This window comes from Bombus pascuorum, chromosome 7 (genome assembly GCF_905332965.1).
Source record: "Bombus pascuorum chromosome 7, iyBomPasc1.1, whole genome shotgun sequence".
In the NCBI taxonomy this organism is placed as follows: domain Eukaryota; kingdom Metazoa; phylum Arthropoda; class Insecta; order Hymenoptera; family Apidae; genus Bombus; species Bombus pascuorum.
The window spans coordinates 11,186,565-11,205,091 of record NC_083494.1 but is presented as its reverse complement, the minus strand read 5'-3'; the positions used below and the strand labels follow the sequence as shown (position 1 = coordinate 11,205,091).

Below are 18,527 nucleotides of genomic sequence, written 5' to 3'. Positions count from 1 at the left end.
TGACCTCTTTCGTTTCACCTCTATTCTCCATCCTCTCTTCGTTTCTCTGTTCCTCTTTCTGCTCTCTAATCAGCTTTCTCGAGGCAACTCCCGGGGAATTTGTTGCGAATTCACCGATTCCTCGTGCGTATCAAAATTCCACGCCCGTCCCCGGTATCTTGCCGCGCGTAAAATCGAGACGAATTTCCACACTCGGAGCGTTCTAAGACGAATCTGAGCGTTCTTCGAAGATGTCGTTGGTACAATGTCGGTAAATGGACGCGTGTATGCGGTATCATTGCTTGCGGTACAAAGCGCCGTAGCCGAGTATTGCGCTCGTTTTACGATCTTCGAACAGCGACCAGGTGGGCGATGTGGAATTAATAGCTCTCTTAGAAATAGTTTCTCCTCGTGGAGAATATTCTTTCGTTTCCTATGAGCAACGACCGCGAAATCGTAGAAGAATCGTGGAGGAAGATTCACTGCGTCGGCAGGAAGCGGAAGCGGTCCAAGGCAGGTTTCTTTTAATTAAGCGTTTCTCCGGTGTTATTTTCACTCGTATTTCCCTGCGTGATTATGCGAGGATTACTCGCATCACCGGTTTTATTTGTCGTTCTTAGAACCTGGAATTACCTTTTCTCTCCTCGTGTCTACTTTCGGAACGTTCTTCTCGCTTCCAGTCTAACGAAGCGTGCCTGCCGAAAAAGGATCGCACGTACACGCTGAAATACGTGGCGAGCTAACGCGTTTGCACGACCATTCCCGCGTCTGTACGAGCGGGTAAATTGCGCGAAAGTTGTACGGCGCGAACACAAGCGGGATTTAAAGCGGGATAACACGTAAGAAACGCGATGAAGCTGCATGTGCAGCGTAGAAAGTTGAGACTGTATATCGTCCCGTGGCAGAAACAGGAGAGCAAAGTGCAAAGTGCACGGACTCGTCGAGAGAAAGAGGGGAAGGTCGATGGTAGACGAAGAAAGAAGGGAGAACGCGCCAAGGGTTCCTCTGTCATTGACTCTCTGCGTTTCATCGTCTGGTCTGAAAGCCTTCCTTGTCCTCGGCTACAGTGCTTTTCAGAATAGGCTGACACTATCCAGAAGCTGGCTCGCTGGGTGAAAAAGCCGGGAGATCTCGTTGTCGGCGTAGTTTTGTATCAATGGTTTCAACGATCTTGACTGTTCGAAGAAAAGGAAAAACCGCTTATCGTGTCTACTTGAAATCCAGACTTTGACTAATCGAGGGTTCTAGTAGCTGTAATGTTCTTCGGTTAGATCATAGCGAAGTCAAAATTGATGAACCTCGTTTTCGTATCGTGTTCTGATTGTGTCGAACAAATCGCATCTCTCAAACATCGCCTCCATTTTTGATCCCACGGACACGCTGCAAAGGCACAAAAAGTAGCAGAATTTCGAAATAACAGAGCTTGTAAAACTCGACTCAGCAGCTAGCACAGGCAACAGCTTTGGGAAATTTATGCCACCCCGGAGTAAGAACTCGGCTGTTGGAAACGACGTCGGACGAGGATGATCGCGCGGTATACCGGTGGAATACGAAGTGGAATTTCGCCGTTAATGATAACAGAAACAGAGTCGGCGGAGTTTCGTGATGTCCGTCAGTCGCAGAGAGGCCACTCTTACCGAACCTGGCTTTCGTGGCACGGCTGCTGCATTCGGTTTTGAGCGTACCCACACGTGCTATAATGCACGCCGTGTGCCGATACCAGCTCGAGATAAAGTACTAGGAAACGAGCGTGCATAGGCAGAGAACCGACGCGCAACAACCCGGCGTCGTGCATCGCGATCGCCATAACGTGTATCGCTCGTTTCAAAGCTTTCCGTGCACGGTATTGCACCGCGTTCGTTCCATACGAAGAAAGGTGAACGATCGTGCCATTCGACGATCAAAAATTTACCGAAATTGGTAAGGAGATTCGACGTGCTCCTTCGCTGTTTCGAACAAATACGCTAGATTTCATTATGCACGCAATTTATATCATTTTAAACGAGATACATTTCTATTTTAAAAAATAATATAGTTAATCGATTCGCATATTCTCATTGGTATAACGAATGCGTGATAATATGACGAAATTTCTACTTAGACAGTTACGAATGTTTAGTACTTTCAAGCCCACGCGGTAATATCAAACTTTATGAACTTTAAATTCAGCCTTCTCGATTTACAAACTAGCAGTGATGCGACAGTATGAAGAGCTGGGACGAGGATTTAGCGCAGAGTTGCCTTTCGAAAACTCGGAACTCGAGACAGTGTTCGCAACGTCACCCCTTTTGTCTACTTTTCTATGTACAGAATTGACACATTTCTCTTCCTCGGTAGGACTCGTAAAAATATAAATTTGCGTAAATTACCACAGTCTACTTACAACTGTATATAGATTCTTTGCATCGTATCATTTTCGCTGTAAATTATTTCTCAGCGACCGACGAAATCTCGCCTTCGCTCGGAAAAAGGGGGCCGATTACGTCGAATAAATTCCGGTCGTAGAACGCGTTCCTTCTCCTTCGCACGTAACGGGGTCACGACCTGCGAAGAGGCCCTTTCGCGGCTCGTCGAATCCACTTTGTAATGAAATTATACCGGGTCTCCGTCGATCGGCAAATTACGGGCTAGATATTGGCCGATGTACACCTACCAACTTGATAACGCGGATATCCGTCTACGTTACAAATCGGAGGTCCGACGCGCGCCTCGCACCTACGTTAAGCAGATTACCCGCGCGTCGATGAATATGTATGAGCGTGGCGCATACACGGAGCCGAGAGACCCGGTGATCCGTGTCACGCAGAAGAGAGAGAACGGTGGGCGTGCGCGTATCGCACGCACGTGGCCACGTACACGCGCACGCATCCACCTACGTGAGTACACACGCATGCACGCGTCTGTGTACGAGCGAAAGCGTGGGTGGAGAATGGACTGGCGAGGAGTTAGCGCGAATAGACAACGACGAACGTTCCATCGCGAAACTGTGTCGCTCCGGGATACCAGATTTCAAATTCGAAACGGGTTTCGAATGAAGACACGCCGACTGTAAGATTAGTAATACGCGATAATTAACTCGTTAACCTGTAGACAAGAGAATTAAGCGTTTTAATCTATGCGACGATGCGTTCATTCTCTCGGATCTCCGTAATTGCAGGTAGCCTGCTACGGGAAAAGAAATTCTAATTTTAATTGTAATTTAAAGGTTGCTTATTATTAACGGATACGAATATATAAATCGTATAGTGATACAATAACAATAGATCAATGAACAAAACAGTTGTATGAAACTGTTGGTAATTTTATTAGCGCTGTAACGAAACACGATAAACGCGTGTCTACATCGATTGGAACAATGAAATTTCAAAATATCTCCTAATTCACAACGCAATATATTCGTACAAATGTTCTCCATATAAGTTCTATACTTTCGCGAGCCACCGTAAATGTATGCGGGAAATTTCCTATTACGCTCGATGACAAATAGAAGATGGAAAGATTGGACTCGCTGTGGACGCTTCCCCCTTTCACCTCCCAGGGAAAAATAATTGCGGTAATCAAAGCCGGGTCGCGTTACCGATATCCATCCTCCTCTACAAGCGCGTGCATGGAGCGATCAACGCTTGGTCGGTATCGCGTTAAAGCCAGGCTGCTCGACCCGGCGACCGGACAATCGCGTAGCGTGTACGCGCACGAATAGAGTCGTACGCGCGCGGAGAGAGGATTAGCGAGAGAGCGTGGGTGGAGCATGGCAATGGGAGCAACGGTGGACTTGTTAGCGCGAATACATCGTCAGGAATAAAGCGTGTCGCATGTATATACGTCTAAATATAAAGTCGGTGAAGCCGGTGGAGAAGAGGCGCGAGTGCCGCGGATCCCTAGAGAAAGAGCGGTGTAACCACCTAGTCAAAACACGCCTGTTGTGTCGTTCGGAGAACTCGCGAGGCGACGTCGCAACAGCGACTGCAGCTGTAGTTGCAGTTCGCTGCAGCTGAATCCGATTCCAGACCGCCCTCTTCTCCGTGCTCTTCGCGAATACGACGTTCGAGTTTCTCCCGTCGATTATGTTACAGTTTTGTGTCGTTTAGTGGGTGCGTCGATGACTAGTGAAATCGATACCACCGTGCAAGATCGATAGTGGAAGCGGAAGAGAAATTGTGAAAACGGTGAATTTATTAAAAAAAAAAAATGAGAAACTTCGAATTTTGAACGCTGATACGTCGATGGAATTCTCGTTTTACATCTCGATCGTTCGTCTACGTCTTACGCGAACGCGTTTATATTTACATTCAATGACACGCGTCTAGTACCCCGGTGATTACCAAAATACGTATCTCGAAGAAGTCGTGGACGAAGTAGATGTTGGCGAGATTCGCGATACCACCGACCAGTGGTTAAAATTCGCTCGCAGTCGCGTGTTGCTGGGATTACGCGATTGGAAAAGTTGAAAACGAAAGGTTATTGGAAGTTTCGAAGCGGGAGCGTGTCGCGTCAGAGAAATATAATTAGCCGTGGATTTCGAGACGCGACTGGAAAGCAGGCTGTCCATTTTACGACGACCTTGGCTGTGAGGAATCGTAAAAACCGACGTGGAACGCGCTATGCTCTCTGTATCGCGCTATTTTCGGGCGGATACCGAACCACTCGCGCGTAAGTGGCAGGCGAGATCGAACGGGGACGCGATACTCAGATATTTTACGACCGAGTCCATCCATTGACGTGGAAGTTCGTTTCGCGAACTTCTTTGCAGAGCGTTCATCCGTACTGACGTTAATTAATTTATCGTTCGAAAGGGAATCGAGTCAACGGGGAAGACGCTTTCGAGCGATCGGCGTCGTCCGTTTACCAGAAGCGTGGGCCCCGAACGAAGCGTGTTAACGGCAATTATCGTTCCTTCCCGGTAATCAGAAGGGTGGCGCAATAAAAATCGGCTGACGTGGACCGATGAAGTTGCATTGAGATTCCTCGACTCGTAACGGTGTTGTGCGTAAACAGGTAGCTCTTCTGGCCTCGTCTACTGGTTCTAGATTCACAGGAAACGCCTTAGAACTGTTATATGTTACATTCTACCGCGGAATACTCGTCGTGATGATCTCTGCGCGTCCTATATCCGTTCTTTCGTTTCTTCTTCGACAGACTAGATTTCCTGGGGTTCTTGCATATAAAATTTATACCGTTCGTTACATATGAAGGAAGGATTTTACGATCGTGGATAGTTTCGCTCGCTTTACGAATCGGTCGCTTTACGAGGAAACAGGGATCGCCTGTCTCAGTTGGTCTCAGACTACAGGTTGGAGAAATCCCGTAAATACCGAGGGTCCGGTATCGTCACCATCTACGATCCTCCCGTAATTAATTATTCTCGTCGAGTCGCGGGGCATTTAAACGAACGAGGCCGAAGGCCCGTGAGAGGAAAGCGTAATCGGTTAAAAATTGTGCCGTCCCAGAAACCGAGGGCCAACAATCTGGACGAGTCCGCTCGCGAGAGAGAGAAAGAGAGAAAGAGAGAGAGAGAACAATAGCTCGGTTGATGACGATCAAACGTTCTCGTTGTTCCGCGTTCGTTAAATGAGAGAACCGGCCTTCTCTTTCCAGGATCGACGCGACATATCACGCTTATTACGAATTAAACGAAAAAGAGGTTAATTCCGTGGCGGCTAAAACGGTCGATTCGAGCGGCTATTTTCAGCTGGAAACGTGACACTTCATTCATAATCCTCGACCGTGTAAGCTCGCCAGCCGACACCTAATTAAATCTGAATTTCCTCTTGCACTTGTTCGAGCGAACAACTTCCTCGTTGCTACTCGAGAACAAGACGCCACGCCGACCCCCTTTCCACTCCGATGCAAATTTTATTTACCTAGTAAAATTTGTTATTCTGTATTTGTATCGTACCATTGAACTATACCGTATACATAGAAAAGCGTATTTGTTACTGTACATCGGCGAAATGACACTCGAGGATACCTCATCGACGCGTGATCGATGATAGTCATCGTAGCACATCGTGGCAACGAAAGGATTTCGCAAGCGAGTGTCAAGGGAACGAAGGACTAAGTGGAAACGCGTGTTTCCGTCCCCGTTCGGCTGCCCTTTCGCCCTTAATCCCGCCAGCCCGTTTCCACGACAGCACGGAACTGAGTCGGTAAATCAACCGGGTATTCCTTTCTTGGTCCCTCATCCACCGAGTGCAGGTTGGTTCGCGATTGCGGCATTAAATTTAACGCACCCGGATTAAGACCTTTACTGTATGTCGCGAGGATTAAAGTTTCCCCTTTATACAGCGTCGAGAATGGGCAACATCGTTAAATGTTACTAACCGCTCGTTGACCAAACGTTGTTGGATCCTCGTCTGTCGACGATATTCTCTTTACCGATTCTGCTCTTGCGAAACAATTTCAAGGTGGACTTGCTCAGGTTTTTGACGAATCGTTCGCTTGTCGTTTGTCTAATCGGTAGTGGGCGTTACAGATAGATCCGCGGTTGAACATATACTTTCGCTGTGGCTTCGTATTTCAATTCTTTTCTAGTAAAACCTTTTAAATCTTGTTCGTGGAACGAACGATCCTAACGATTTGCGCGCGTAGGACTCGGGTCGAAAATATTTAACCGACCGTGTCGAATGTTGACCCTAATCGCGACCGAACCAGATCGGACCCGGCAATTTGTGGCCTGTGCTCGGTTAGCCATGCGAGGATTGTGACTCTGCGCGAGCACTTCGTGGTACGATTCTACTTACCGAAGAACGAGCTGGAGATGGAGCGTGCCATTTCGACGGACGACAGTTGCGCGAAGAGGCTGTCGACGATCACGGAATACTCGGAGCCCGGGATCGACAGCGACGATAACGATCGCGAGGAACGCCGCGAGGAGGAGTCAGCGATTCCCAGAGGCGATTCCGAGCAAAGGCTCGAGGAGCAGGCGACAGCCGTCAAGTACTTCCTCGTGGACGACTCGCCGATGGCGAAGTTCAGTCGGAGCATCAAGTGGATCTACAAGAAAGTGAGTCTCGAAAGTACCTCGGTTAAAGAGCTTTGTACTTTTTCTTCGTCTCGAATAATCATTGTAACGTTCGCGTAGTTGCTTTACGATAATAATTTCATAGCGATGATCTTTGGAGATGCTTGTACGACGAAGGAAACGTAAGGGAATCGACGAACGAGACACCGAATATCACAGATTTCGCTGTGAAAGCAGAGAATAAGCAGAATTCTCGATACAGTTCGAACTCCAGGGAATCGTCTGTGAATGTGAATCTGCGATTCAAGCAGATTCGCCATTTGCACCTCAAAGTCAGCTTATGAGCGAACGAGTGTACCAGGAACTAATTCGTGCATATGCAGGGCAAAGCTCGTTTCCAGTTACGATACGCGCCTTTATCCCAAGTTGCCACCGTGGAATTATCGTATCCCGCGGATGTCTGACGTTGACGTTTCTATCGGGCCGGAAGGTTCGATCGTACTCTAGTCGCGTCCGCTTCGTCTTCGTCTCGGTGAAAGAAGCTATTAACCGCACGCAGCGAACGCCGCGCGTTCTTTTGCTCTGTTTTACTTTCGAACTCCTCGAGCCGTGTCTGCTTCGTACGGAACGAAACGTACCGTGTACGCCCGGCGGTTCCTGGCGCGACTCACGAAAGTCGTGACGGGCCTCGCGCCTCTCCTCCGCTCATCTACGATGCCTCGGAACGTGCTCGAAAGCGTGCCCCGTCGCGATGCATCGACGCTTCGCGCTGAAAAGGTCTAGCGTGCAGGAATTTTAGGAGAATTGGTTCGCAGTTGCGTCGATCGAACTTCGTGAGTGGCGGTTGCGCCAGGAATTTCTAAGCAGCTAGTGAGAACCACGATCCAACAGGGCATTTTGTTCCGCTATATATTCGTAAGAACAATCGAGAAATGATTTACGCTCGAATTAATACGTTTCCTCGGTCTCTGCGATTCGTAGAAAAGCCTTTCCATTTAACATTCACTGCCAACTACGAGATATCTCGCAGTAAGCGTATGTACCAAGACTGCCGACGGTATCTCGTAGTTTGCGGAGTGAGCACAGGAATTTTATTCAGCGACGCCAGCTGCCAGTTGTCTGGCACTGTTTTCTTTCATTTGCAACTTGGTGTAAACGCTATTTTAGTACTACACCTGCAACTAACAAAATTTGCAACGAATGGGTTAAAGACGTTACGATGCACTTGCACCTTCTTTTCTTTATATTCTCGGTTTGTTCGTTGGTATTCCTCCTGTTTATTCGTTCTTATTTCCGCGCGACAAAGCGCACCGATGATGGTACACAAAGCACGGAACGTGTTAATGAACTCGGTGACAACATTCTCCTCTTCCTATCCGCGTCCCCGACCTCGGATGAAATGCCGGTGGAACGCGAATGCCCGGAATCGAGATAGAATCCTCTCGCGCCCTCTTTCACCCTCCTTCCACCTATTCTCCCGTTCCTTTCGTCCTCCTTGCCCTCAGTCTCGCTTTGTCTCGTCTCGTCCGCGGGTCTCCCGCGTGTCTTTTCCAATCTCTTCTCGTTCGTCGCAGAATGGGGAGATCGCGCAACCACCGAACTACTTGTCCTCCGCTCCTCGCCAGACGGATAAAGAGCAGAAGTGGAGACAGTCGAACCGGGAGCACAGAAGAAACAGCCTGAAGAAAATGAACGGAGCCGAAAGAGGGGAAAGAGGAAATCGCGTGTCGAGAGGCTCCAGCGGACCTAGAAACTCTTCTCCGGTCTCCGCTACTAAAGAGTCACAAGACCAGCCTCTCGAGAAGGTCTTAGGAGGCGGAATGACCTATTTCGCATTGTGGCTAGGTTTTCGGTGTACCGGCGGAGAAACGAGAGACGAAACGATGCCGGCGTTACAGCGAGTCGCGTGGAATCGCAAGCGACTGTTAGTTGCAGCTACCTAGCACAGTATTCTTTGAAACGGGAAGGTTAACGAACTTCCGTTGAATTCCGGACGCGTTTTCCACGACGTAGAATTTCGTGTTTTACCTCTTTCTGACTCCATGAAAATTGCCAGCGTCTTACGCGTCGCGAATGAACCGCCGTCCGTGTATCGTTCTCGGTTTTGAATGAAACAGTGGCGAGAAAATTGTGATTCTATTTAAAAACTAAAGAATGTAACGTGATGGAAGACTCGGGGAGTAGGTTTATAGAAAAACTTAATGGGCCTGTTAGGAGGAAATCGATACATCAGCGCGACCCGGTTACGCGAGAAGTGATAAATTTTAATTACCAAATTATGCTGTTCGACCTGACACAGAATTGGAGGACCATCCTAAACCACGACCGGGCGAGCTAATTGAAATCTCGATTTTTGGTAGCTCTAATTCGTTCTCTCGGCTTTATGGAGTCGTACATGCCTGAAATATCTCAGCCATTCGCCGTGCGCCAGGTGGAACGAATAGGCGGCACGAGCTCTACCCGAGATTCTTATCCCAACTGCGACGCGTTCCATGCGTCAGCAGGGTCTTCTCTCTCTTTACGTTCCTTCGATCGACAATATTCCGGGGTCAATAGAAACCGAATCGTTCCAATTTCTTGCTGGTCGTTTTCTTTCCGCGATTGTTTCGCCCTGGTGTCGGACTTTCCTTCGAAGCAGCATCTCGCGCCTCGCTTCTGATACAAACGACCGAGAACAAAGCGAATCGCGTTTACACGCTTTTAACATGGCAGCGTATTGAACGAGCGCGCTCTTAGCGGCAAAACCAAAGTAATTTGCCGCAGGAAACGCGCGTAATCGCAAAATCGACCACAATGTCGATGTCGTTGCCGAAAGTGCGGCAGCAATTTCCATCGATGGGTTCGTCCATCGTCTGCGGGCTGCTGTGTAACGACCAGACCTTCGATTGAAACTCGCAATTGACGTTACGAAGTTAACGCTTACGCACGCGAGTTCATGCTCCATGTTCCGAATAATATCACCGGTACCGGAAATATCGACTATTTTTCGAAGTTACTATACTCCCTGAGTAATCCTATCCTCCGTAATTTCAATCAATTCCAACCCCTTTTAACCTATCGGCTACGATACGACTACCATCTGTCATAAACTTTCACGAATCTCATTCATCTTCCTCCTTTATCTTTGGAATTTGAGAAAGCAACGGATCGCGACAAGCAGACAGGTTTAATTCCGTGGGTTGCGATGATCTTTTTAAATACTTGCGACAGCGGTAGATGCGTATTCGTTACTTTAAACATCTTACTATGTCTGAAGGAAAACTTGGAAATATGTATACGAAATTTCTAGTAATACGTAATTCTGGTTAATTCAGAAACTTGTTAATGGTCTTATCAACGATCCCCGAGTCGCTGTTCTAGTGGATTTCGCAGCGATATAAATAATCTCGTAGCTTCACATTGAAATAGTAATTAGAGCTAGACTTTGATACTAATACGTAGGAACTTTATTACTTGGAGTAATTAATTCTTACAATGTCGTGTACATAGATCTTGAGATTTATATGCATATATATATTATTATATAAATGTCGGAGATGAAAGGACATCGGGGCCTTTCTTTTGCAATGTTTGGGAATGTCCCCAATACTTTAGTCCAAACTTTTCGTTATAGCCGTACTTAAACAATAAAACTAAGAAATGGCTGTTTATGAGTTTTATGACAGTGAGCCTGGGCTCGAAGTGACATAACGGTCGCTGAACGGTCACGGAAGGAACGTGTACCTAACAGAGGTATGAAGTAATTAAATAGCTTTCCTTAAAAACAAAGATTGAGGAGGATACAAGGGCAGTTCCACTTGGACCGAGGCTGAATCCGATAAGTTCGACTAGCCCAGTGAACACGTCCATCGAGTTCCTAATCGCAATCGTCCGTCGATCGTGTATTCGTTATCGAACCTAAACTCATCGTCACCGACATCTCAATTATTCACTCACCGATATCACGTGTTAATCTTTGCAATACATTCGCTTCAATAAATATCATCTGGTATACAACAACGATGGACAACTCGCAGAAAGATTCATTACACGCCTCGACTTACAACGTTACCCCGACATATATATGGTTGTGTTAAAAGTTTCTCTCGTTTTATAAGGAAGTAATAGACGCACAATGTTTTCCGTTTTGTCCTATTGGAAGAAAATGGATCGAGAAAATAATACGAAATAAAAAATGTTGTGCGTCTATTGTTTCCTTATAAAACGAAAGGTTTTCGGGCAAGCTATCGTATTGAATTGTTGGTAAGAAAGTGGTGACTTAGATTTTAGCCGCACGCAACAGAATGTCGAACATTAATCGCGATGATCGAACAGGTATGGACGATGCAGATCGTGAAATTCGATAGCGTGGATCGCGATCGAACATTCCGGTTCGCCGATGTGTTCGTACTCGCAGGATATTTGATTCGCCGTGACAGTCCATCGAGACTTTTCGATTCGAGGACCGGACCACAGCATCGAGTCGTGACCGACGCGTTAAAGCGAATCGATTTCACCGAAGCAAGTGTCACGTTAATTGCAGCGGTGCCAGCCGATAATCAGCGTGTCATTAAACGTTGCGCGGCGACGCAGTTCCGGCCAAACAATAACAACAATCAGAACGACAAATCGGAATTTTGTGCTCGTTCGCGAATTGTTGGAATATCGAAGCCGCGACAGAGAGGCCAACCTGCAAAATGAATTATTTATTTTGTCAACCGCCGTCGTGCTGTGCTAATTCGATGGTCAATTAACGAATCCACCCCCTGTGACGCGATTTGCTCGTCTGTTTGCTCGCTAATGCGCTGGAAATTCGTTTATGCAGAAGACTCGAGCCCCTATTTATGCCGAGAATGATTTACGCTATCGCGTTCGATGGTTTCCGCTATATGAAGTCCAGAGGCAGTAACACGATAAACCGTTATTATAATAAATATAGGATGAACGGTTTTAGTCTGCAAACGCAAATTACTCGTGCGCTATGTGCGCTATAAAAGAAAAAATAGCTCAGATAAGAAGCGAATGATTTCGAGAGGGCACGATCTGGTGTAGGTAGTTTTCTTTAGACAGACTCGTACAGGTCGTACGAAGGTGGCATACATTCCTCTACACGGAATTGTATATTTTTTAACGCACGAGTCGATGTAACTTGTTATTCTTTGCAAGAAAATATTAACTTATTTCTACCGAACGATCGTTAGTTTAGCCGATGTTTCAACTCTAATTTATCAAATGTAATGTATGAAAGATCTAAAATATTTGCTAAAGTAATGGTTCTCTCGGTAGAAATAGATTAACAGCCTTTTTGCAGAGTATCGAATTGCGTCGACTAGCGCATACAAAATATACAATTCCATTTAAAAAATAGTGTATCACCTTCGTACGATCTCTACGAAACTATCCAGTCTATCTGAACTATTCTTTTATACATGATATAACGTACGAGTAACTTGAATTTATAGATCAAAATCGGTCATCCTGTATGTATCATCTTTATTAATGCGAATTATGCTAACAAAGTGGGATAAGTCCCCAGTAACGCACATAGGTGACAATGCAGAATACACGATTATTTACGTAATTATAGAACGCAGGTACTGGGTTGACAACTAAGTGAATTTTGGATCTTAATAGCCGAAATAATGGTATTGGAACGCTAAATTCACACTTGGAATTTATATTAGAATAGTCATATATTTATTTGATAAATGATTTCAAAGATATTCATCGATACAACCTTGCACGCGTCTCAGCACTTCCTTCCATATCCGAGTGTTAACCGACTGAACAGTTTACATTCATTTGTTTTCGAGACGCCGCGCACACACATACTTCCACACGCTGATATTCACATACAAGTATTACTACTACGCAGCCAACCCAGTCTAGCACATAAAATTATACATATCTCAATAGGTGGTAATGACAAAATCCACAATCACTTAGTTGCCAACCCAATGCATAGGCACATGGCACGAGTCGCATGCTCTGTAACGCTTTTGAAATGGAATTTCTGGAGTTACAAAGTCTAGTACGAAAAGAATGTAAACAAGCGCGATACGAGTTGGCAGTATTACAAATGCGATTCACATGATCCGAATTAACCACCGAGGATAAATAACGACGTGGGAGAAATATCCGTGTGAACCTAAACGATCTCGTGGGGGCATAGAGATTTAACAACTAAAAGAGTCGAGAGCGATTTATCGTATAATGCTATTAATAATCTTAAAAAGAAATAACAAACCCGTCACGATTCTCCATGACTCGAGGGATCGCAGGTTCGGCAAGAACATAATTAGACTGCAATCATGGTCAGTAACAGACATACCCTGATCCAACATGTATTCCGCGAACCTAAGATAACTACGCCGCAGTCTCTCAATGAGCTGCTTATATTCCACTGGCTTGGCGACCACATTACAGATGCATACTCTGAGTGTGTTGTAACTAATGCGCGATATAAAAGTTTGATGGTTCGACGATGAACAAAGTTAAAAGTACGTCGCTTGACAAATTCTAATTTCCTGTACGCGTCGTTAACGACGATAATTATATTTTTGGTTTCCATGAAACTTCCTCAACTTCTTCAGAAGGTTCGTATCTTCGAGCTTGAACAGGCAGTTTGCATTTTCAATCGCGTCACGTTAAGACGTTGCTGTTTGATTCTAAAACGCCGTTAAAATCGGTGAACCAACAAAAATGTATCTCGCCATGCTTTCTCCTGGGAGCTTCATTCAGATTCGATGAAAAAAATATTTCTTTGAGGCGCGATACAAGCTTATCTTTTTCTCCTTTTTTTTTCTTTTTTCTTTATTCCCTTTCCCTCGAGGGGTGCGCCTTTTTTCGTGCTATTCATCGCGAGACACCCTGCATAAAGCGATAAATTGGATTCCCGTCGACGAGGCAACTGGAAGAGACGAACCGTAATCTTCGCGGGGACTTAACGCGTACACGTAGCATCATCCGACCGAAGAGAGCCGGCCTCGATTAATCATACAGTCTTACGGTGACAGCTTCTATGAAAGCTTGAATCTTCGCCTTGTTGCTCCGCGATGAGATCGATACGGTGATCCCATTGAGACTAAATTACCTCCCATTATGGGAGTCACACGGCCAACCGATACTCTCGCGGCCGCGCACGCTGCTCCTTTAATCTCTTAGCAGGGATTAACGATGCACGGTCCTATGTTTATCGAAAAGAAACTGTAGTAGCGGATTCTCAGTTCTTTGGGGGTTGCCCCGTCTCCAGTTTCTATTTACTTTCCTGCGATACTTTTACGTTTTACGTTCCAAGTATTTCTGGTGGAACGTTGACGTCTAGCGTAGGTAATCATTTCTATATATATATTTCTTCGTACGATCTGTTTATTTTCCGGAGAAACTATACAAATATATTGCATATCTGCGCAAAAAGATTCTGAGTACAAAAAATAATATAAAGTTTCTAGGTTGCTTAAACGCCTGAAAAAGCGTTTCCTGGGTAATGCGGAAATTTCATCAGATAGATAGCACGTATTTCATGAATAACATTAAGTTTGAAAATCGAGTTAGCTGGATAATTTTCTATTTTGGCTATGGGATCCGCGCGTGTGTGTGTTCTCAGGGAATGACTTTCCTCGGCAAAGGAATGTACAGTGCAGCGCGACGGCGAATAAAATCATTGCGCGGGGTCGTGGTCGAGTTCAACGACACGAACCTTGGCTAGAGAAAGAGAACGGATCGAAAGGATCGAGGATCCAGGGGGGATCCGGTCGATCTCCGTGGACGTGTTTTGGATAAGGATACGTTCTTCTCTTCCTCTTTCATTCCACCTACGCTACGGTGGCGCTAATTATCTTTTACGTCGCAACAATATCGCGTAATTAGTTCTTCCCTTCCACTACCTCGAATAACACCGAGTAGAACTGCTTTTGCAGAACGCGGAAACACCTAGCGAAATAACGTGCATTTTTTGTTCGCTTTCATTCGGTCTTCCCTCTCTTTTTTTTTTTTTTTCCTAGTCGGAGAACTGGACGAAGGAATTTCGTGTCGAGTATAAAAACTGGTAGCTGGCCAGCGGCCCGTTTTTATCGGCTCGCTTCACATTATCGGCTATCGTTCGGCCGTATCGTCCCGTTCGTTTATTCCGAAATTCTTCGACAGATTATGACGTATCGGTCGTTTATTCGGCGAGGCTGACGCGCGAATGAAAGAGTCCACGTCCTGTCCGTCAGGATAATTCGGCTCTGTCCCGGACACCGATAGAGATCGATCGATTTTTCACGCGAGTTTATGGATACACGCGTATAAAAGATCCGCTGGGAAAATTACACGCGTCGTAATTTCGTTGAAAATGAATGCAGCACACGCTTCTACGATTTATAGCAGAGTAAAATGATTCGAGCGATCTCAACTTCCACGTCTTAAAATTCAATCCTCAACCTTGCACGGAATAATCAAACTTGTCGTGTATTATGAAACACCATCGATCTTCAACGTAATAACCGAAGAACGAAAAAATATCGCCTACTTAGATCCGATCGATCTCGAATTTGTCGTCGAACGATTCGAGGCTTCTATCGTACAGAGTTAGCGTAAAGCTTGTTCGTTCGTGCTTTTCATTAAACCCAAACTCAAACAAGATTGCGAAGAAAAAGAGCACCGCTGTGACTTCGTATTGTATCCGAGCGGAGTAGAAAACCGCGCGGGCGAACAACGAAGAAATTCGTCGTGGTACGAGTCGAGAGAAACACTCCACTGCTTCTGTCTACGCCATAGTTTTTGCAAAGGAGATGAAAGAAAAAGTTGGCAACTGCAATATCTGATTCCCATCCGCGTTCCATGTGTCACCGATCAGTCGATAATTGCAAACCGAACGACCGACAAACATTTAATGGAGTTTTGGGCCACGGTCTCGCGCGCCACGATCCACTTTTCGATTTACAAACGGCAGCCTTCGCCGTTCTGTCCGACCCGGTTTCAATCCGCGTGTCGATTACACGTTTCGCGCTTTCTCTATCGTCCGCGACTCCATATCCACTTATTTTCCACTATTTTTTGATCTATTTATCTGGCTAGAGGTTCGGCCTTATCGAGATTCCAGGGACAATTAGTATTTTGTTTCCTGTCGAACTCCGTCTTACACGGCTTCTTTCCTTCTTCCGTGATTTCGTTGGTTCTAGGGTACTTTTTAAGGAGAGACAATCGCAGGGAAATTGATAGTTTCGAAGCTTCATGATACACCGTGTAGGCTACTGCTACTTCGTAAAGTTGCTGGGTTGGCAGAAGAAACGAGATCCCATTCTTTGATGCTCAGCAGTCCGAGAATACACGTTGTTACGTAGCGGGCTAACCAAGTATCACGCAAATATGATTTTTCTTCGCTCACCCGTTTTACTAATAATTGAATATTACGTAATGACAGGAATGCTAGAATGAAGTTACATAACGTACGTACTAATCGAATACGGTATTTAGAATCTGGAAACACTGTAAATGCATCGATGATTCTTACAAAGAAACGTGGCGTAGTAATGCAAGGAGAAATTGAATTTCAGAGTTTTGTTCGAAGGATCTTTGCGCCTTCCAGCGAATCGTTGCGACATTGTCTTCGGTCGGAACTCGCAAAAATATTCTCAGTCGCGTTTGTGCTTCCAGATAACAAGGATTCGTTGCTAGTAGCGATTTATAAAATTATCTTCCTCTGTTATTTCCCGAAGAGAAAGAGATATATTATATTACATTTATATATTTCTTTACGTAAAAAGATGTAGTCGTCGAAAATAAACTTCGATCCCCCAAACACGGTTCGACGCATCGTCGAATTATTTACGAACCAGTGCACGAACAATGCGCAATCATCTTCGCCACGAAGGACACGGAAATGGGAGCGAAACGATCGCACGAAAAGACGTCGTTAAAGGAGGACGATCGTACGTTTGGATTAGCGTGAGTTCGCGCGTCGAACGAAGCGGAACGGCTCGCGTATAGGACCGTCCGTTGGCGACATCGCGTTATCGATAAAACGTAACTTTCAGTTTGCGAGGCAAGCGTCCGGACTGCGTTGTACGTCTGTCTTAATCCTCGCATCGGTGAAATATAGCAGCGCGGTCACGGGAACGCGGGATTTCGCCGGTAAGCCGCGCCCGTTGTTCCCGATTCTTTCTTTCTCTCCAGTGTCCCGGTTAAAAAACGAGCAGAAGAAACGACGAACGGGATATTCGCCAGGGTTAGAGGGGTCTGTCGGTGTCGCGATAGTTCGGTAAACCCGCTCGTTCCCTCGAATCCGTAAAGGAATTGACTTTGCCACGGATTCTCGTTATTCTCCAGGCTCGTGCAAACCGCCGCGACAGGATTTGCTTCTTTTGGAACAGGACGATCCGGGTATCCGATGACGCAGGGAAGATTTCAATTTTCCAATGAAAGTATCGTTATTATTTATCGCGCTCTTACTCGCGCGATCGGACAATCGTTCAAAGTGCATCGTCGTTGATGTTCGTCGACTTCTCGCGGACAGGAAACACGTTCGTAAAACAAGATGATATCGCGTAAAATGTTAAAAATTAATCGTAATTGGATAGCACGCGAACAATTCCATGTGCAGATACAACAATAGGATTAAAAAAGTGAATTAAATTGTAGAAACTATTTGCAGTAACGACGATAAGATTAGCGCGATTAAATTTATCACAAAATCTCCTGTATGATTCAGAAAAGAGAAGGCAATGACATTTAAAAACGGTAAGACACACGTGAAAAGAGATCTCGTGTATGATTCTTCTCTAGAGGTGTAATAATGAGTGTAACGTGGAGCGTATTTCGCTCTGACTGGGAATTAAAAATCGGTTGTCAGAATTGAATAGAGGAGAAGCTGGAACGAAGAAGGAGAGTCGAGAAGGAAGCGCGTTATTCCGGGCCGTGGTGCACGTTCGAATAATCCGCGGGAAATTCGTCACGGCCGACTGGCCGCATCATTCGACGATAGTTTTAGCGAACGAACGTGCCTCGTCACTGTCGCGCCATTCCCGTCCGTTCTCCTTTTTTATCCCCGGGCGCAATTTCCGCGCTACCCACCACTCGTCGATATTCATTCCCCTTTCTTCGGCTCGTACGCAGAGACCGCTCCGAGGGTAAATTGATTCAGCCTGTGCCAAGGCAGGACGCGGACATACAGCTCCTCCGTTCGTTCGATCGTGTGTTCTCGCGATTCAGCTTCCTGCGTTCGGTGCAGATCAAATCGACGTATCGTAGAAAACGAAGAGAGAACGTCCGCCAGGACTCGTTTCTTGGAAAATCTTTTCGCCTGGCGAACGATGGAATTTTGACGTCGATGAATGCGCAAGAAACTTTCGGGCTACTCGATGAATTTTTAATAGAAAATTTCACGGTAAGGCGGACCTTTGTTGGCCCGTAACTTCGCTGAGAAACGAGCATACGTTGACATTGCGATCGTAGGGAAATGGAATTTCTGGAATAAAATTAGAACGCGCAGGCACTAATTCGACGCTTGAATAGCGTAGAACGTTCAATGATCGATTTTCGTGTGGTTGCCGTGTTACAATCTTTTCCGTCGAATATCCTAGATGCCCGTGCTTATGTATTTGTCAATCAGCTTCATGGAAATTCA

The 18,527-nt window shown here is 45.8% G+C and overlaps 1 protein-coding gene across 5 annotated transcripts in view; it reads left to right on the top strand.

Annotated features, from left to right (window-relative positions):
• Positions 1–18,527, top strand: part of LOC132908757 (putative uncharacterized protein DDB_G0271606) — a 106,984-nt gene that overhangs the window by 11,964 nt on the left and 76,493 nt on the right. The window contains exons 1-2 of one of the 5 annotated variants that reach the window (XM_060963062.1): positions 3,418–4,145; positions 6,511–6,982. The exons of 1 other annotated variant lie outside the window; for it this stretch is intronic. In XM_060963062.1, coding sequence (XP_060819045.1) covers positions 6,737–6,982 — 246 coding nt within the window. In that variant the 5' untranslated portion in view covers positions 3,418–4,145; positions 6,511–6,736. Of the gene's footprint in view, positions 1–3,417; positions 4,146–6,451; positions 6,983–18,527 lie in introns of those variants that run through there. 3 more of the 5 variants (XM_060963061.1, XM_060963066.1, XM_060963064.1) reach the window with 3 other exon arrangements.